Here is a 20,319-nt window from a genome sequence, read left to right as displayed (position 1 = left end):
AGGCAGTGGCGTGCAGAGGTCTGGTGATGCCCGGGGCAAATTTTGATTGTATGCCCCAAAGACTCAAGTATAAGGCCTAGTATACTGAGAAATATTATGAGAAAGGAAAACATTTTGAATATATAAACACAGATGAAACATGAAATAAACGCTTTATTCGATTTTAATATAAATCAATCAAATTTATTAAGTTCTTTTCCCCAAATGATACCTCCTGTCACAAAACACCTGAACTACTTCACTTTTTACATCAGCTGTGAGAAATTCTTTTTCAATGCTTATTAAAGCCAGGTTGGTCAGTCGCTCCTGTGACATAGAAGACCTCAGATATGTTTTTATTAATTTCAGTTTTGAAAATGACCTTTCACAGCTTGCGACTGAAAATGCGATTGTAAGCAGTAATCTGTATGAAACACACAGCATCGGAAAGACATCCCTCCCATACTGCAGTAAAGACTCCAGAGCATCTTTAGGATCAGGGGGAACTCTATTCCCTCCAGCTCGAAGGAGCATCACAAAATCAATAATTTTGTCATATAACTGAATTGCAACCACATCATTGTCATAATAATTTGCAAAGTCTGAACATTCCTTTTTTAATTTCTCTCTTTCTTGTTCATCTTCAATCACTCCTGAATTCAAGTTCAGAAGAAAAGAAAATCGGTCACTGAGTCTTTGAAGACGGACACTGCGGTCTTCAATTTCAGTTTTTAATCTGTTCACAATCTCTACCATTACTCTATTCATTTCTTCTTGTGCCGTCAGTCCACTATCTCTTGCTGACTCTCCAGGCATTATTATTCTTCTCCTTGTTCGTGCAATTGGTATTCCCCAATTTTGACAATATTCATTGGCTAAATCTATTGCATTGTGGATAATTTCGTCATTCTTCAAATTCAAGATATGAATAAGTCCTCTCAGATCACAAGAAGCTTCATGGAACCCCATTTTCGGATCCTGCAAACGTTTTGAGACTTTATCCACTGATGATAAAACTGAGTACCAAAAATTTAATAAAGCTATAAACGGGAACTGTTGAATAGAGTTCAGTAGCGATCCTGCATCAGATTTAGTTTCCCTTGAAAATTCTCCTTCCAGCAGGTGTTGAAGGCTTGCAATAACGTTGTCACACTCTTCGTGGATTACTTGCACAGCATCATGGCTGGAACTCCATCTTGTGTCACACTGTCTTTTCACAGTCCGAGTGACAAATGATTTTAACACTTCCCAACGAGAAGTAGATGAAGAAAAAAAAGTAGAGTTTTTCTAGAATGCCAAAAAATGTAACAACAGGTTGCACCTCACTTGCATGGACACAGGACAAATTGAGGCTGTGGTTCTCGCAGTTCACAAACACAGCTTTTGTGTTAACTTCAAGAATTTTTTGTTGATCACCTCCTCTCACTCCAGCCATAACTGCTGCGTTATCATATGCTTGACCACGACAGTCATTCATGGAAATTTTGTCTTCTTCCAATTTTTCCTGAATTTTATTTACCAGGCTGACTGCATCTTTCTTGTTGACTTGAAAAAATCCCAGAAATGTCTCCTTTATTTCTACTTTTCTGTTTTCATCAATATGAACGTAACGCAGAATTTCAGAAACCTGATCTTCATGGGCAATATCTGGAGTTGAATCCAGCATTATGCTAAAATATTTTGCGTCCTTAATTTCGGAAATTATATTTTTCTTGACAGTTTCACCAAGAAGATTGATTATTTCGTTTTGAATTCTGTTGGACAAGTAGGTGACACTTTTTGGTTTCTCTTTCCCTCTCTGCAAGTGTTTTGCTAAGATGTCATCATATTTGGCCAAAAGTCTGATTGTTGCTAGAATGTTTCCTGTATTTTCACTGACTATCTCCCCTGGCTCTGATAACCCAGATATTCCTTCTCCTCGATGTCCACGATAGGCCAGATTCTGTTTTGCCAGAAAGGATATAACCTCGACAATCCGTTCAGTTATAGCTTTCCATCTTTTCTTTTCAGCAGACATTTGCTGCTGAAGTTCAGCATCTATCGTAGTTGAATGATGGAGTCGAACTACAAGGTTCAGGTATTCCCTCATGTGAGCTCTATGAGAAGGGCTTTTCTCATGCTCAGGTATTGTTGAATTTAATTTTCTCCAAGTGGAGAAACCGTCTTCCTTTCCAAAGTTTGACACAGACAACAAATGCTCCTTTGAAAACAAAAAGCAAACAAAACAGTAGCATGCTTTCCGATATGGAGAGTATAACAACCATTTTCTCTCCACAATTTCTCCGTTTGTGGAAACTTTATCCAACCACTGTTTGGAAAATGATCTCCCATCCTTCTCAGCAAATGGACCACTTTTATTCTGATATCTTTCAGGGCCATGTTGTAATATTGTCATCTTCAAATGATCTGGAATCGGTTTCTTCAAACAGCCAAAATCGCTTCTTTGCAAAAATATGCAAATGTCTTCTTTATTTTCTTCACATGGATCATCATCCTGACAACGAGACTGAGGAGAGAGAGTATTATGTTCTGACCGAGCTGAATCCGTATCAGAAAAATCCTTCTCTGCACCCACATCATCTTTACTTCTCCAGGTTCTCCTACTTCTTCTTTACTTCTTTTTATCCATGCATCTAATGCCCCTCTTTGATGGGACTCTTCTTCGACTCTGGCCCTCTTTTTTTCCCTGTTCTGTGCTCCACTCGGTTGTACACGAAATACTCGTAACATTTCATTTTCTATCTCAAAAACCGTAAGACGCATGAGAAAATGGTAAACAATCGGTCAGTTGCAGACGGATAAACCATATTTCATTTCTTTGTTCCTTCGTATCAAATTATTTCACACTGATTCTCCACTGATAATTTTGTGCAATTTATATCATAGACTTGCAAATTAGTGGTATCTGTATTCGAATATTAGCATGTTAAGGAATAAATGTCTCCTATTCTGAGATTAAATGCCATAGCAGTCCTCTGATCATCCAGGCTTCACTCTTACTACATCCCACGTAAATATTTCATTAGATATCGCCAAAAAACCTATAAAAACCGTAGTTGCACCTGTTCTAGAGCTATTCACTGACCTGAGTAGGTAAAAGAACTAATCTAGATGCACAAAAAGCTGAAGAAAAGACGAGTTATGACTCGAGGAAACGCAGGAACGAACAGCCACGTCTGCTTGTTGCTTTTGATGGTTGCACCACGTACATCATGCGCATGCGTGTGGGGGGGATGGGGAGAAGGACCATTTTCTCTAGACAGAAAGGGTATACCATGTTAAAGGAATAAAGGGCTAACAACTGCCTCTGCAGTGTGGTGAGCCTCCAAAAATTGATTTATCACCGCTGAAATTTTAAAATTACTATCTTATTTCCTTCTCTGGGGCAGCACGGTGGCCTAGTGGTTAGCACAACCGCCTCACGGAACTGAGATCCCAGGTTCGATCCCGGCTCTGGGTCAATGTCCGTGTGGAGTTTGCACATTCTCCCCGTGTCTGCGTTGGTTTCGCCCCCACAACCCAAAAAATGTGCAGAGTAGGTGAATTGGCCACGCTAAATTGCCCCTTAATTGAAAAAAATAATTGGGTAATCTAAATTTAAAAAAAAAAATTTTTTTTTTAAAAAGAATTTTTTTTTTTTTTTTTCCCCTTCTCTGATTGGATGCCCCCATCCAATGGATGCCCGGGGCCAATGCACCGTCGCCCCCCCCCCCTCTGCACGCCACTGATCCCAGGTTATGGAAAATAGCAGATTTGGCCTATATTCGTTGGAGTTTAGGAGAATAAGATGATCTTATTAAACATACAGGATTCTGAAGGAACTCCATCCCTCTCGCAAGAAGGACAAAACTCCATTTGCCTTCTTAATCACCTGTTGCATCTGTAAACCAACTTTTTTCTATTCATGGAGGTCTCAACCTTCCATGTTCTGGGAGGTGTTAAAGGCGGTGATTAGAGGGGAGCTGATCCCGATTAAGGCATGCAGAGATAAGGTGGGAAGGATGGAGAGACAGGTTGGTGGCGGCTATTCTGGCAGTGGACCGGCAATGTTCGGCTACGCGACTGGTTGACTGAGTGGAAGAAACTCCAGATGGAGTTTGAATTGGTATCGACAGGGAAAGCGGTTGGCCAGTTCCGTCGTGTACAAGGGGCGTTCTGTGAGCTTGGGGAGCAGGCCAGTAGCTTATTGGCTCACCAATTGAGAAGGAACATGGCCTCAAGGGAGATGATGCAAATTAAGGACCTGGGGGGTAGAGTGGTTTCTGATTCAGGAAGAGTAAATGGTGTTCATGCGTTCTTTTACCAGGGGTTGTACAGGTCAGAGCCACCGGAGGGGTGGGGAGGAGTTCTATGGGATGATGCAATTCTTGGATGGTTTGGTCTTCCCAGTGGTGGAGGAGAAAGTGCAGGGGCTGGAGGAAATTTTTTAATAAATATTTTTATTCTCCATTTTTACATTTTCCTCAGAATTTACACCCCACCAACAAACAGTAAACGGCAACGAATACAATGTCAACCCCCTTATCAGCAACAATGGGCCCATCCTCCCACCACCCCCCAAACAACGTCCCACCTGACAATATAACCATCAAATAAAACAAACCCTCCCAAGGTGGAAAAAAATGGAAAATAGAAAAAGGAATCAGGAATCGTCTATGGTCACCATTGACATATGTAATCCACTCCCCCCCCCAATATTCAATACCATCTAATCCCCAAAAGAGTACCGTGAATGACACTCATGAATTGGAGATCCCCCCTCCCAGCCTCCTCCCCTCCATTTCCTCTTGTAAACTCCTCCCCCACTTTTCACCCCGGCGAGACTCACCAAAACCTGTTCTCCCAGGCTCCAATGGCCGCAGCCACTCCCTCCCTCATTCCCGTTCATTGGCCGGCTTAAACCGGCCAGCTTGGAGGCCCCCGCCCGGGTCGTCTTCCCCCTTGCCCGGCCCCAGGAAAACCAAGAAATCCCCTTTAGCACACCCCCACATACACACCCAAGCCCCAAAGAACCATAATTGCAAATGAAAGTCCCATCTCTTCCCTTGTCCAAATGTATACAGCGTCGACTCATATAGTACATACAACAACACGCAGTGAAAAAATAAAGTTACATGAGGCTACATTGGCACATGACAATTTCTCAATTCTGCCAACACATTACTTTCAACTGTATAGGGGAACAAGACAAGTGTGTCCACTTTCCCTGTTACTTTTTGCATTGGCAATTGAACCATTGGCTGCACTGAGGTCTCCAACAGAGTGAACAGGTATAGAGAGGGGAGGTATGGAGCATCGAGTGTCCATATATGCGGATGACTTGCTGTTGAACATAACAGACCCTCTCTTCAGTGTAGGAAATATTATGGTGTTAAGTAAGTTGGGCTCCTTTTCGGGTTATAAACTCAATGTGGGGAAGAATGAGGTGTTTCCGGTGAGACCTCAGGGACAGGGAGTGGGTTTGGAAAAATTGCCATTTCGGCTGGTTCGCTCGAGTTTCGGATATTTGGGAATGCAGGCGGCTCACGACTGGGCTTTGTTGCATAAGTTGAATTTAGCCTGACTGGTAGAAGGGGTGAAGGGGTGAAAGGGGAATGGCGGAAGTCAGTGCAGTTATCATTGGCAGGGAGGGTTCAAATTGTGGAAATAATGGTCCTTCCAGAATTCCTATTTATATTCCAGAGTCTCCTGAACTTTTTACCTAAATCTTTTTTTGTGAAGATTAATGAGCTGATTTTGACCTTTGTTTGGACGGACAAGACATCTCTGGTTGGAGAGTGTTTTTCCAGAGAGATAGGCCGTCTGGGGGTTGGCGTTGCCGAATTTAATGAACTACTACAGGGCAACGCATATCGGGAAGGTTTGGAAATGGATCGTGGAGGAATGGTCTGTTTCGGGGGGATGGAGGAGGTCTCCTGCGCAGGATCATGTTTCAGGGCACTGGTGACGGCTCCTCTTCCGTCCTCACCAGCCAGGTACTCTACGAGCCCGGTGGTAGTAGCCTCCTTAATCGTATGGAATAGAACTAGTTTGGGCAACATTTTAAGCTGGAGTCAGTGATGTTAAGGACGCTAATATGTGGGGAACTTTAGATCTATCCCGGTCGCAATGGACGATTCACACAAGGTCTGGGAAGGGCTTGAAAAGTTTGGGGTTTATTTGTGGGAGGGTAGGTTTGCAAGTCTGGAGGAACAGGTGGAAAAGTTTCAGTTTCCTGGGGGGAATGGGTTTTGGTATTTACTGGTGAGAAACCAGGGGCGGGATTCTCCAATGATGGGGATATGTCCCCACGCCAGCGTCAAAATGTGGGCATTTCACTCTAGATTTTCCTGAAGAAAGTCCAGAGTGATTCTCCAACCTGCATGGGGCTTGCAGGGCCCCGGAGTGCTTCTCGCAGCACTGGCTGCGGATGCGGTGTTCTGCACTTCCGGTCGGGACTCCATGCATGCGCACGGCGGCGGCCGCCCCGAACGACATGGCGGACTCACACCGCAGACCATGATGAACGAAGTAGGTCCCCCCGAGATCGCACGCGCCCACGGATCGGTGCTGCCCGATCGCTTGTCTGGCCGTCCATGAGGCCCCTCCCCGGTGAAGGATCACCCCGGTCCGTAGCCGCTACGGCTGATTCCGACAGGCAAAAACGTGGTTAGAACCACGCCGACGGGAACCGGGCCAGTTATCCTCGGTGAATCGTGGGCGGGTGGGGGGGGGGGGGCAGTGGCGGACTGGCCAGGGTGTCAGCTTGCCCGATGGCAAGTGGGCCCCTGATGAAGTGGGCCCCCTATATCAAATAAAAATGCAATAAAGAAACAAACACAGACAACTGTTTTAGTAATAAAAAGGAATAAGAAAAAAAAGAACAGGACACAAATAAGCAGTGCATGAAAAGGAACGAAGCAGGGGAGGTAGTGGAAGGATGTGGAATAGGGGGGCCTGGGTTGGGCATAATTAAGGAAATTCCATGTTTTCAGCAAGAGTGTGTGAATTTAAAGATAAAGTTACAATTCGTGATTTGAGATGGTCGGCAACTTCAATGGATATCAAGCAGTAGTCTTGGTTCAGCCGGTACATCGGTCCGGGGTCCGGAGAGCCAAGAAGGGGCCCGTGAATCTCTGAAGGACCCTTAAAAATTGTAATTAATTAGATAAATAAATCTCCAACTTATTTCCTGAGATTTGTATTCTAACTTAATAAAATATAATTGTTTTTAAAAAGAGCAATACCAAATAGAAATGCAATAAAGAAACAAACAAATAATCACTCAGTGTATGAAGGAACGAAGCAGTGTTAAACGGATGTGAAAAGGAGTTTGGGGGGGGGGCTGGTTCACCCGGGTCGGACATAGTTGGAAATCCACGTTTTCAGCAAGAGTGTGCGAATTTAAAGAAAAAGTTACAGTTCGTGATTTGAGATGGTCGGCAACTTGAAAGGATAGCAAGCAGTACATAGGGTCGTGAGGTCACCGAACAGGAGAAGCAGTACCTTTGACCGTGAATCATGAGGTCAAAGATATTGAAGTGATAAGCCATGATCGGTAAACTCAAAGGGTTGCGACTTGTAAAACTACACTGGTATCAAACTGGACATGTTAACTTTGGTCGTGGGACCATTCTTAATGTCTTACTATAGTCGGACCAAACTTCTAAGTTTCAACAGTTGTCTCAGTTGCTTGCTGGTGTGAACACTGGACAATGGATTGTCTCCTCTTCTGAAGCTGCATAGGCCACAGTAGTATTGACTAATGAACATAGCCTATTGAAGTGTAAGTAAGTTATTTTATATTTTTTATCAAGTAGGGGTTTATCTGGCGTTCCTTCAAGTTATTCTTGCAATCATCAATATTCATTTTTCCCAATGTGGGCTATTTTTAATTAAGTTTTTATTTCAGGAATATTACCCCTACCAGCATGGAAACGAAAAAGCATAAATCTGGGTCACTAAAACGCAAAGAACAAAAAGAAGCAGAAAGGAAGGAATCAGCCAAGCGATGCAGGCCTATTACAGAGTTTATAATACCACAAGCACAATCCACATCAATATCCAGTTCTGCAACAAATAATCAAGAAGCAAGAAACAGTGCTCATGGTGATGATGCAATGACATGCGAGTTACAAGAACAGAGAAGAGCTACTTTGAATGTAGAGACAAATACAAGTGCATCCATTACTAATCAACCCAGGCCTAATATTTCTTTTGGCTTCCTTGTTCCGGTATCTGTACTGCCTGTAGTTGCAACATCTGAACACATAGCTTCAACTAGTGACAAGGAATCAGATATTCCTTCAAGCATAAATGACTTGGTTTCTGAAGCACATCCTGTAAATGAACCTATGCAAGAAAATGAAAGATCAATTACTGGAATCTTCCAATATCCATCACGAGCAAAGCTAAAACAGTTTTTTGCTGAACATCCACTTCAGCCACTTGATGATCTGCCATTTGATGCTTGTTTGTATGAGAGGAAAATTATGAATGACTCAGTCCCAAGAAAATGGCTAACATATAACAAAGAAAATAGATGCTTATATTGTTCATACTGCTTAGCCTTTGAGTTTCCCAACACTTGTAATCCATCACCCTTTGTACGTGGCTTTAGTTGACTACAGGCGTATTAGCCAGAGCTTGACTTTACATGAATCGACAACAACACATGTCAGAAATGCTCAGCAATATATCAGTGTGGTTAATGATGGCACCTTAGATAAATTTTTTGCAGCATCACTAATTAAAAGGAAAGAAGAAGTATAGAAGCAGAGAAGTATTGTCATGAGGATTATAGACATCATTAAGATGTTAGGCAAGCAAGCACTTCCTTTTTGAGGTCACAGAAATGAATCGGCCTACACTCTAGATAATGAGGTTCTGAATCATGGCAATTTTTTAGCTACAGTGCAGTTGATGGCGAAATATGACCCCATTATGGCAGCTCATGTTTCTGCAGTGCCAAAAAGGTCTAAACAAAGAATCAAACGATTAGAGCAACAAGGAAAGGCTCAAAGTAAAGGCTGTGGTGGACTTGTTACATACCTGAGTAAAACAACTATAAACATGTTAATCAAAATTATGAAGAATATGATACAAGAAAGAATTAGTCATGAAGTTTCTCAAGCAAAATATTATTCTATTCCGGTTGATTCAACACAAGGTAATTCATCCATCGATCAGTTTAGTATTATTATTCGGTGTGTGCTTAAAGGTATTATCTGTGAGCGACTACTTTCAGTTGTGCCAAGTTACGATGGTACAGGACAGGGACTTTTTGATCTATTTATTGAAACATTACAGCATCTTAAAATTGACCCCCAAAAATGTTTATCTGATAGCACAGATGGCGCTGCAAGCTACTATGGCCAGTATAATGGTTTACAAAGTAAAATTGCTGATGTGGCTGATCAACATGTTCATATATGGTGCTATGTCCATGTCTTGAATTTGGCGATAACTGAAACAACAAAATGTTGTGTGCCTGCAGTTTCTTTTTTCAATTTGCTCCAGAATATAGCAACTTTTGTGAAAGCATCATACAAGAGAATGGCTGTATGGCTATAAGTTGTCGGAAAACATCTAGGACAAGAAAAAATGAAACGATTACAGCTAATTGGTGAGACCAGATGGTCAGGAAAATCCAATGCAGCAACAACTATATTTGGACGTTTTAATGATGCCACTGCCAGTACTTTCGTAAATCTATTGACATGCTTATCAATGATACAAGATTCAGAAAGGTTTGATGCAAAAACAAAACATGAAGCAAATGTTTTACTTCAAAGTCTTCTAAAGTTTGAAACCATATTGACAGCATTTACTTACTTGTATATATTTGAAACTACAACCCCATTATCAAGTTATCTACAGACAAGTGGTTTAGATATGTTTACTGCATGGAGTTTGGTAGATTCAGCTCCAACAAAGTTGAAGGAACAGACAAGAACATTTGATAACGTTCACAGCAAGTCTTTGGAATTTGTAAATAAATGTAATGACAGGATTTCACAGATGAATATGGATGAAAATCAAACATTGGAAATTGATGCGTTGGAAACAGCATTGCCAGTTAAGAGGCAGAGGAAGAAGAAAAGAATGGCAGATGAACTTATTGATGATGAAGGAAATTCCTCAGATTCTCTTGCTGATTTTCGAGTAAATGTGTTTAACCTAATAATGGATCGCATTGTCCAGTCACTAGAATCACGCTTTGTACAACACAAACAGTTGTATAAAGATTTGTCCTGCTTGGACCCAGCAAAGTTTAAAACTATTGCAGAGAAGGGCCTTGAAGATGAAGCATTGGAAGGTATTATTAAGCTGTTTCCACAAATCAGCAAAGATCAAGTAATATTGGAATTGTTTTCTTTTGCTTCAAACTTTGATGTATTAGGGGTAGCAGGGGCAGCAGGGTAGCATGGTGGTTAGCATAAATGCTTCACAGCTCCAGGGTCCCAGGTTCGATTCCCGGCTGGGTCACTGTCTGTGTGGAGTCTGCACGTCCTCCCCCTGTGTGCGTGGGTTTCCTCCGGGTGCTCCGGTTTCCTCCCACAGTCCAAAGATGTGCGGGTTAGGTGGATTGGCCATGCTAAATTGCCCGTAGTGTCCTAATAAATGTAAGGTTAAGGGGGGGTTGGGTTATGGGTATAGGGTGGATATGTGGGTTTGAGTAGGGTGATCATGGCTCGGCACAACATTGAGGGCCGAAGGGCCTGTTCTGTGCTGTACTGTTCTATGTTCTATGTTCTAAAGCTATTGCTTAATGATGGTGAGAATATGGATTCCAGTTGCAACAATTGTAAAATTTGCAGCACTTGCCCATCGTGTGTACTAAAAATTCTGGCATCCAACAGACTTCATGACAAGGCATATGATAACCTTTATGAACTTTATAAAGTCATCTGCACACTATCAGTTACTCAAGTCCAATGTCAGAGGACATTTTCAAAGCTAAAGATCATAAAGACAAGGTTAAGAAATTCGCTGTCTGAGGAGAATTTGGAATCATACATGTTGCTATTCATTGAAAAGGAATTGTTAGATGAATTGGATGCAGAAGCAATTATTGGCAGATTCGCACAATCATCTAGCGAACACAAACGATTGCTCTTAATATAGTGGACTGCATGCAATGCTCTATTGTGCTTTTGAACTATCTGTTAACGTGTAAATTGTGCAGAAAACTATTTAAAAATATCAACCAATTACTTAAAATTAAAATAAATAAATAAAAAATTCAATTATAACATTCTGTATTTACATTTGGTATCTACTGCCAGTAATATGTACAGTACATGTACACTGCAATTACTAAGAAATACACATTTTTTCCACAAAAATTTTAATTGTACCCTTTTTTCCATATGTATTTTTTGAAAATTTTATTTATTCGTTATGAAAATTAAATGATAGCATTGTAGTTGTGGGTGGGCCCCCTTTGTCTCCTGGCAACCATTATTTTTAGACCCAGTCCGCCACTGGGGGGGGGGGGGGGGGGCGCTCTGTCAATGTTGTTTTTCCCTCTAATCTCTCTTTTGTGGTAGACATGGCCTGCATCTGCTATGTTTTTGCAGTTTAGTCTAATAACATTTTCAATATAATTTCCTCTAACCTACTTACTACCGGTTTCCTTTTGCCTACACTTCCAGGACCAGCACTTCTATATCCTACATGTACTCGTACAGAACCTTCTTCTGTTTAAACTTGGTTTATAGGGCTTCTGTTAACTTTAGAAGATAATTTTTGAGTCATTGCATCCCTTTGTTACGTGTCATTTTAGTTATCTGATGATAAACATACTTTTTCAGTTTTTTAATACCTTTTATAGACCTCCTATTTTTATTTCCTTTTTTCCAACTATATTTATCAATTGCCTTTTTTTAAAAACATAATTTGCTTAAACTTGTTTCCACATCCCATTTACTGCTTGTTGCAGTGTATTTAATCTGTGCCTTCACTGTCTGTATTTAAGATCTGGCATTGCACATCTATTTTTCCAACTAATTATTCTGCCACTGTAATGAATACAATCCCATTTTAGCACCTTTATTTTGGGTTTCTCTTTCAATGCAAAGGTAATTGTCCTACATTATCGTTCTCAACTATTCATTTCCGTTTATTCACTTAATTTTCTTGCCCCATTATCCAGAACAGATTTTCCTTATTGAGCAATCAGTACACTGATTAAGGAAGAAGTACTGAGTGTGGTTTGAGAATTGCTCAAGATTTTGACCACAAATTTTGGCTCACCCAAGTTTATAATGTAATTCAAGGCAAAATTCACTTTAATTCTAAGAATGCAAACCTTTTTTTAAAATTGCTGACAAATCCTCTCTTTCCTACTATGTGATGATTTCTAATGTATGTTCAATATGGCAACAGATTTCTTAATGAATGAACTGAGATGTAGACACTTTTCGTTTTACCATCAGTGAGTAAATATATATTTTTATGCCTGAATTAAAAGGTGACACTTCACTCGGAAGCAGATATCATGGTGCAAGGTTCAGTGCTGAGGAGATTCTTATTTGCATATGCAGACAGTTTATTCTGTATTTGCTCTTGCTAAATACAAATATTTAATAATAATCTTTAATAATCTTTATTTTCACAAATAGGCTTACATTAACACTGCAATGAGAAACTGTGCATTAACACTGCGAAAAGCCCCTGGTCGCCACATTCCGGCGCCTATTCGGGTACACAGAGGGAGAATTCAGAATGTCCAAATTACCTAACAGCACGGGCGAGATGCTCTGCAAATGCGGAGAATTGTAAAGGCTGCCGTGGAACAGGCTGTGACCCACGACAGCCTTCACGCCCACTTCCGGGGCCGATTCTCCCCCCCGGGCGGGGCTATGAGCGCGGCCCCGTGCGTCACGGCCGCACGTCAAGCGTCACGCCGGCTGATGCGGCCAATGACGTCAGCCGCGCATGCGCAGGTTGGACAACGCCAACCCGCGCATGCGCAGTTGCCGTCTTTTCCCTCAGCCGCCCCGCAAGATGTGGCGGCTTGATCTTGCAGGGCGGCGGAGGGAAAAGAGTGCGTCCGTTTCGGACGCACGGATCGCGATCGGTGCCCACCTATGATTGGTACTGCCGTGCCAATCGGGCCCCCAGATGCCCCAAACGGGCATCTGCCGCCCGTTTCACGACGGCAGCGAGCAGGTGTGTTTGCTGCCGTGTTGAAACAGGTGCGAAGGCCCGGCTGCTCGGCCCATCGGCCTCGGAGAATCGCCGCTCGCCGTAAAAAACGGTGAACAGCGATTTGTGGCGTGGGGGGGGGGGAATAGCGGGAGGGCGTGAAAAATGTCGGGAGGCCCTCCCGCTATTCTCCCACCCGGCGTGGGGGGCGGAGAATCGCGTCCCACGTCTTTTGGGACTAGTGGGAGGAAACCGGAGCACCTGGAGGAAACCCACGCAGGCATGGGGAGAATGTGCAAACTCTACACAGACAGTGACCCAAGCTGAGAATCGAACCTAGGACCCTGAAGCTGTGACTATTACTGACTATTCCAAATAACTTGCGTTGCTGACTGCCACTTGAAATATAGGCACTTATCAATTAAGCTCCTTGACAAACACTGGACATGCAAGTCTGAGGTTCCAGTAGGTGAAAAAATTGGCCTATGGAGCACTCTTTACACAGCGTGCAGACCTGTAGAGAAGCCCATCTATCATATTTGCATAATTGCAGCCAGAGAATCACTTGCAATGTCTCCTCCCCTCTTGCTGCTGCCACACCATTACCGTTGGTGTCCCCCAAGGATCAATCCTGGGCCGCCTCCAATTTCTCATCTACGTGCTGCCCCTTGGTGACATTATGCAAAGATATGGTGAACTTTTACAAGTATGCTGATGACTTACCAACTCTATCTCACCGCCACCTCTCCAGATACCTCCACTGTTGCTAAATTATCTGACATCCAGTACTGGATGAGAAGAAATTTCCTCCATTTCAATATTGGAAAGGCTGAAGTTAATGTTTTCTGCTCTTACTCCAAATTCAGATTCTTAAGTACCGATTCCACCACTCTCCCCAGGCAAGGGAGTTTGAGCAAGTCTGCAAGCACCTTCATCGCATTTGGTCCTGAGATGTGCTTCAGTCCTCATATTGGTGCCATTGTTGAGCTGTCCTTTTAGCACCTCCATAACACTGATCAATTTCGCCCTGGTCTCAGCTCATTTGTTACTGAAACCCTCATCCATACCTTTGTAACCGTAGACCTGGCTATTTCAATGCATTAATGGCTGATCTCCCACATTCTACATTCCATAAACTTGAGGTCATCCAAAACACTACTGTCTATGTCTCTTTACTCTCAGCATTTCCCATTCCCCTATCATCCCTGTGCTCGTTTGCCTTCATCAGTTCCCAGTCAAGCAAATCTTGATTTTAAAATTCTCATCATTTTTCAAATCCTTCGATTTAATTTCCCCTTCCTGTCTCTGTAATCTCACCCCACAGCCCTCTGATATGCATGCCTCTAATTTTGACCTCTTGTGCATTGCCAATCATTGCTCCACCATCGCTGGTTGCGTCTTCAGTTGCTTAGGCCTACGATCTTAAATCTCTCCCATAGCTTTCCACGGCTCAACCTTGCTTGTCTCCTTTAAGGGACTTCTAAAAATCTACCTCTTTGACCAAGCTTTTGGTCATCTGATCTAATATCTCGTTATGTGCCTCTGGGTCATATTGTTTTATAATGCTCCTATGAAGCTCCTTAGGATGTTTCATTACCTTAAAGAAGCTATATAAATAAAAGCTGTAGTTATTGAAAGTATATATTTTTCTTTTCTGGTCATGAGTATGCTGACAAGGCCACACATTCGGAGTTAACCTAAATAATTGTTTTTTTTTAACAATTGAGCTTGTTAGGCCATCTGGGTCTGGCCATCTGGGTCTGTTAGGCCATCTGGGATGAGGGGGTATCTCATTGGAACTTACAGAATACTGAGAGGCCGAGATATAGTGGACATGGAGAGGGTGTTTCCACTAGTAGGAGAGGCTAGAACCAGAGGGCACAGCCTCAGACTGCAACAATCCTTTAAAACAATGATAGGGAGGAATTTCTTCAGCCAAGGATGGTGAATCTGTGGAACGCATTGTTTCAGAAGGCTGTGCAGGCCAGGTCACTGAGATAGATAGGTTCTTGATTAATAAGGGGATCAGGGGTTACGGGGCGATGACTGGAGAATGGGGATGATAAACATCAGCCATGATTGAATGATGGAGCAGACTCGATGGGCTGGATGGCCTAATTTTGCTCCTATATCTTATGGTCTTCTATTTCTAGGGGTGTTAAGAGTTAAGTTAACAGTTGAGGAATGGTCATGACTAGGCTGGACTTGGTAGCAGTGGCAGGTTCCCAATCATGAAAAGGCATCAGTGAATCGGGTGCATTTTAATGATAGTCCAGGAGTTTCATGACTCTGAATTATTGTATTTTGTCAACTATTGTGCAGGCTAAAATAAAGTAATTTTTGTATTATTTCTTCTATTTCAGTTGGCCTTATCCAGCGGTTCCTTGTGTTGCAGCTTTGTGTGCCTGTGGGACAAGACTTCTCTACAGAATTGCTGTAAGAAAGAACATTGCTAAATGTTTGATGTGTAGACAGTTAATAAATTGAACCACAAATGACATTCATTAATTTTAAGTGGTAACTCCTGCAACGGAAGAATGACTTAGACTGGCTTTAAGTAATTAGGCTAATTTAATTGTTGGTTCTCAACAAGTGGTGTACTATGCACTGACATGGGAATTAAAAGCACACACCATCTGTTATTGCAGTAACTTTCTTAATTGCAACCATGACATCTCAGAGCTATAGTTCGTAAGTGTATGTGAATAAAGAACTGTCACTGTAGCATGAATAAATTCAAAATTGCTTACAAAATTTAATTTGTTCTCATTTCATAGTACAGCAACCTTTAACGTAGAAGAAGGTCCCAAAAGCACTTCACGGGAGCATTATAAAACACAATTTGACATTTATACGAGGGTAGATGACAAAAAGATTGGTCAAAGAAAAAGTTCTTAAGGAGCATCATCCTAAAAGAAGAAAAGAGAGGTTAGGGAGGGCATTCGAGGTTAATGGTCTTGACAGCTGATGGCGAGAGAAAGAAAACTAAAGGGTAATTTGGGAATTATCTTACATTGTAATGCACACTATTAAGCTGGAAAGAATTTGTTCCTGATAACTTGCCCCGATTTTCTCTCTCTTATAATTGGTCCATGTGAATGATGAAAAATGCTAACTTAAGAGTACATAGCAGAAATGTTGAGTAAAATACAACCACCAGTGGTGCACTTTTTGGTGAACTGACTGACTATTGCTAATCCGTTGAACAATATTTAGCTTGCATAAAGTTTCTGTTTTGGTCTTGCTGAATTGACATGTGGTATGCAATATTGATAATATTCTTCAGGTTAAAGGTAAAATACACATTTTTGCTGTGTTTTCTGATCACCTTAGACTGGGTTTTGAACAAGGTATATGTTCAATAAAGTGTTGAAGTAAAAGCTGACACAAACCTTTATTATGATGGTAAAGGATATTGTAGTTTATTTGGAGATGGGGGCTAGAGGAGGGAGGAGAAAATTCCCCTCACTCTTCCTCCACACTTTCAATAATTTTGTTTTGATTTACTGTTACTGATGATGCCAGTAGCATGCATTTGCATAGTGACGTGGCCTTATCTGTCATAACAGTGAAAGTACACATTTGTTCTATAGATTGTAGACTGCTCGATCCCCATGTTACACAAGGAAAAAATGTGGAAAAATAATATTTTGCCAGGAGATAATGCATATAAAATCATTTCTGCAGATCTGCCACTTCTTCACAACGCGTTTCTTGTTTTTGATATTCAGATGATGTTTAGTAATCATTTTCTAGCTTGCTCTTAGAATTTGTGACATTATGTTAATAACCTAATGTTTCCAGCATTTTTAATACATTTCTCTGTGTGATTGATTTGAAACAAAAGCATCCTAGATCAGATGGAATGTCTTTCTCTTGAGCAAGATTACTTTTGCACACATTCTTTCGGTGGTTGTTAGGAAGAGAACATTGAAGTTTACCCATTTCAATCAGAGAGCAAACTGTTCCATTTTAATATATTATGCCTTTTATTTTTCAATTTCTTCAGAAAGTATATCTATGCAATGTTAATGTCTCCATTGTGCAGACCTTGGGCAGAAGGTGGAAAATCCACCAAACATAGAATCCTAGAATCATAGAATTTACAGTGCAGAAGGAGGCTATTCAGCCCATTGAGTCAGCACTGGCTCTTGCAAAGAGCACCCTACTCAAGCCCACACCTCCACCCTGTCCCTGTAACCCAGTAACCCCACCTAACAACCCACGTAGACACGGGAAGCACATGCAAACTCTGCACAGACAGTGACCCAAGCTGGGAATCGAACCTGGGCGCTGGAGCTGTGAAGCAACTGTGCTAACCATTGTGCTACCGTGCCGCCCATCTAGTCCTAAACTTGTGAACTGCCCCCTTAATTTCAAGATGCATATTGTGCAAATAATCTATTATTAAAATTTCCCCAGTGGGCTGAACAAATGCTGAATGAACAGCACATGCACACATCAATAATGAATCCACACAAGTTGACAGTAATCTTCAATAACAGAAATGTACTTAATATAAAACATTTTGACGAGAAATATTTAATTTGATTTGCATGAGCCTCATTTGATTTTATAATTTTTATAATACAGAATCATTACAGACATTCTGGGCGCGATTCTCCGCTCCCCACGCCGGGTGGGAGAATCGCAGGGGGGGGCCCCCCGACAAATTTCACGCCCCCCTGGCGCCCCCCCCACTATTCTCCCTGCCCCCCCCCCCCCCCCCCCCCCCCCACTTGGAAGAATCGCCGCTCGCCGTTTTTTACGGCGAACGCGATTCCCCGACCCGGATGGGCTGAGTGGCCAGCTGTTCGCGGCCGTTTCACGATGGCGGCAAACGCACCTGGTCTCTGCCGTCGTGAAATGGGAGTGAGAAGCCCGTTTGGGGCTTGTAGGTGGCCTAGCAAGGAAAGAGCACCACGACTGTGCTCGGGAGGGGACAGGCCCGCGATCGATGTCCACCGATCGTTGGGCCGAAGTCCAAATCGGACGCATTATTTCCCCTCCGCCGCCCCGCAAGATCAAGCTGCCATGTCGTGCGGTGCGGCTGAGGGGAAAGATGGACACCGCGCATGCGCGGGTTCGTGCCGTCAGAGTGATGACATCAGCTGCGCATGCGCGGGTTGGAGCCGGCCAACCTGCGCATGCGTGGCTAATGTCATTAGGCGGGCCGGCTGCGTCATTCTTGGCACGACGCCCCCGCGGCCGAGAGTTACGGAGCGCCGCTCCTAGCCCCGCCGGGAGGGGAGAATAGGGGGCGAGGAGCGGCCTCCGAGGCTGTCGTGATACTCGGCCGAGTTCACGACGGCCCTCCTGATTTTTCCCGGGAGCGGAGAATTCCGCCCTCTATATTAAACACTTCAAGAATTATTATGCATTTGAACTTGATCAATTGAAAGGAGTGACTGTAGAACTAAGCAGTATCAATTCGAGCTGTTGAAACTTGTACCAGGACGTGCTCATGCCACACCCACACGCACAATCTGATGGTAAATTCAACAATCCTCAATTCAATGTGGAGTTGTGGTTTAAATAACATGCCCCACTGTCTGAACTTGGTTTCCTGCTGGTAGAATAGAATCTGTGCATTTACTCAATGATAAATTGATATAATGAAAGTTACAACTGATGTTTTTCTGGGGTGGTTGCTTGTTGTGATCATAAATCATTCTGGTACAATGGGAATACACAAAACTTAAAGCATCTAGGAAGTGACGCCTGAACTCATGGCTGCAGGCTACCCTTGCTGACATGGAGCTTTTCTTGTTTTTTATTTTCTCTTTTTGTTTAGAGGCTTATGTAGGGTAGAACATAGAACAGTACAGCACAGAACAGGCCCTTCGGCCCTCAATGTTGTGCCGAGCCATGATCACCCTACTCAAGCCCACGTATCCACCCTATACCCGTAACCCAACAACCCCCCCCTTAACCTTACTTTTATTAGGACACTACGGGCAATTTAGCATGGCCAATCCACCTAACCCGCACATCTTTGGACTGTGGGAGGAAACCGGAGCACCCGGAGGAAACCCACGCACACAGGGGGAGGACGTGCAGACTCCACACAGACAGTGACCCAGCCGGGAATTGAACCTGGGACCCTGGAGCTGTGAAGCATTTATGCTAACCACCATGCTACCCTGCTGCCCATGTGTGAGTGTGAGTGAATGTGTGAGTGAAACTTGGTAATGCTCCATCAAATAGATTGTATGGAAATAATTAATTTCAGTTGGATAACTTGCAACAATTTTGAAAGAATATGTTCACATAAGCATACGAACTCCACTGCGAACTCTGTTCTACTCCACACCATTATGCCAGGGAGTATAGAATTATGGAACATGGGCAGCAAGGGGCTAAATTTAAAAAGCATTTATGTCTGGATCAATAATAATTAGGGAATTTAATGCATGGATCAAAGACTGGTGTGGAAGAAATGGGTTTCGATTCATAAGACACTTGCACTAGTACTGGAGAAAGTGTACCTTTGGGTCAGTCTTCACCGGAACGGTGCCGGGACTAGTACTCTGGCTAGTTGTATAACCAGGGCAGCAGAGAGGGCTTTCAACTAAATAGTGGGACCAAGGGATCACCTGATGTAAAAGGCAGAAAATTAAAAGGAAAGTACAAGGGAAGAGAGCGAGGTAGCAATGAGGGTACTAATCAGAGTGTGGCAAGAAGGGACAGAACATAGAAATTTAAGAGTGTACCGTAAGATAAGGCCAGAGTTTGCAAAAATAGTGAAAAGATTGAACTAAAGGCTCTGTATTCTGAATGTACATAACATTCATAACTAAATGGATGAATTGATAGCACAAATAGAAATAAATATGTATGACCTGATAACCATAGCTGCAAAGTAACAAAAGCTGGTACCTGACTATTCAAGGGTACTTGACATTTTGGAAGTATGGGAAGCTAGGAAAAGGTGGTTGGGACGCTCTGTTATTTAAGGATGACATTGGCACAATCGTGAAAGATGATCTTATTCCTAAAGATCAAGATGTAGAATCAGTTTGGGTGGAGATAGGAAACAGCAAAAGGTAGTTTATAGCCCCACTAACAGTAACCACAATGCAAGACAAGGGTATACAGGAAGAAATTATGCGGGCTTGCAAGAAAGACGCAGCCGTAATCATGGAATTATGGGTTATTTTAGTCGACATATAAATTGGATGAATCAGATTTGTAAAGGTATGCTGCGAG

General features: G+C 42.6%; 1 protein-coding gene across 3 annotated transcripts in view; it reads left to right on the top strand.

Moving 5' to 3' along the window:
* cfap20dc (CFAP20 domain containing) overlaps positions 1-20,319 on the top strand; it is a 535,225-nt gene that overhangs the window by 94,273 nt on the left and 420,633 nt on the right. For all 3 annotated transcript variants that reach the window (XM_038810523.1, XM_038810522.1, XM_038810524.1), the window contains exon 4: positions 15,474-15,546. In XM_038810523.1, coding sequence (XP_038666451.1) covers positions 15,474-15,546 — 73 coding nt within the window. The remainder of the gene's footprint in view (positions 1-15,473; positions 15,547-20,319) is intronic.

Source organism: Scyliorhinus canicula, chromosome 11 (genome assembly GCF_902713615.1).
Source record: "Scyliorhinus canicula chromosome 11, sScyCan1.1, whole genome shotgun sequence".
In the NCBI taxonomy this organism is placed as follows: Eukaryota; Metazoa; Chordata; class Chondrichthyes; order Carcharhiniformes; family Scyliorhinidae; genus Scyliorhinus; species Scyliorhinus canicula.
The sequence above is the reverse complement of the archived record's forward strand: the minus strand, read 5'-3'. Positions and strand labels throughout refer to the sequence as shown.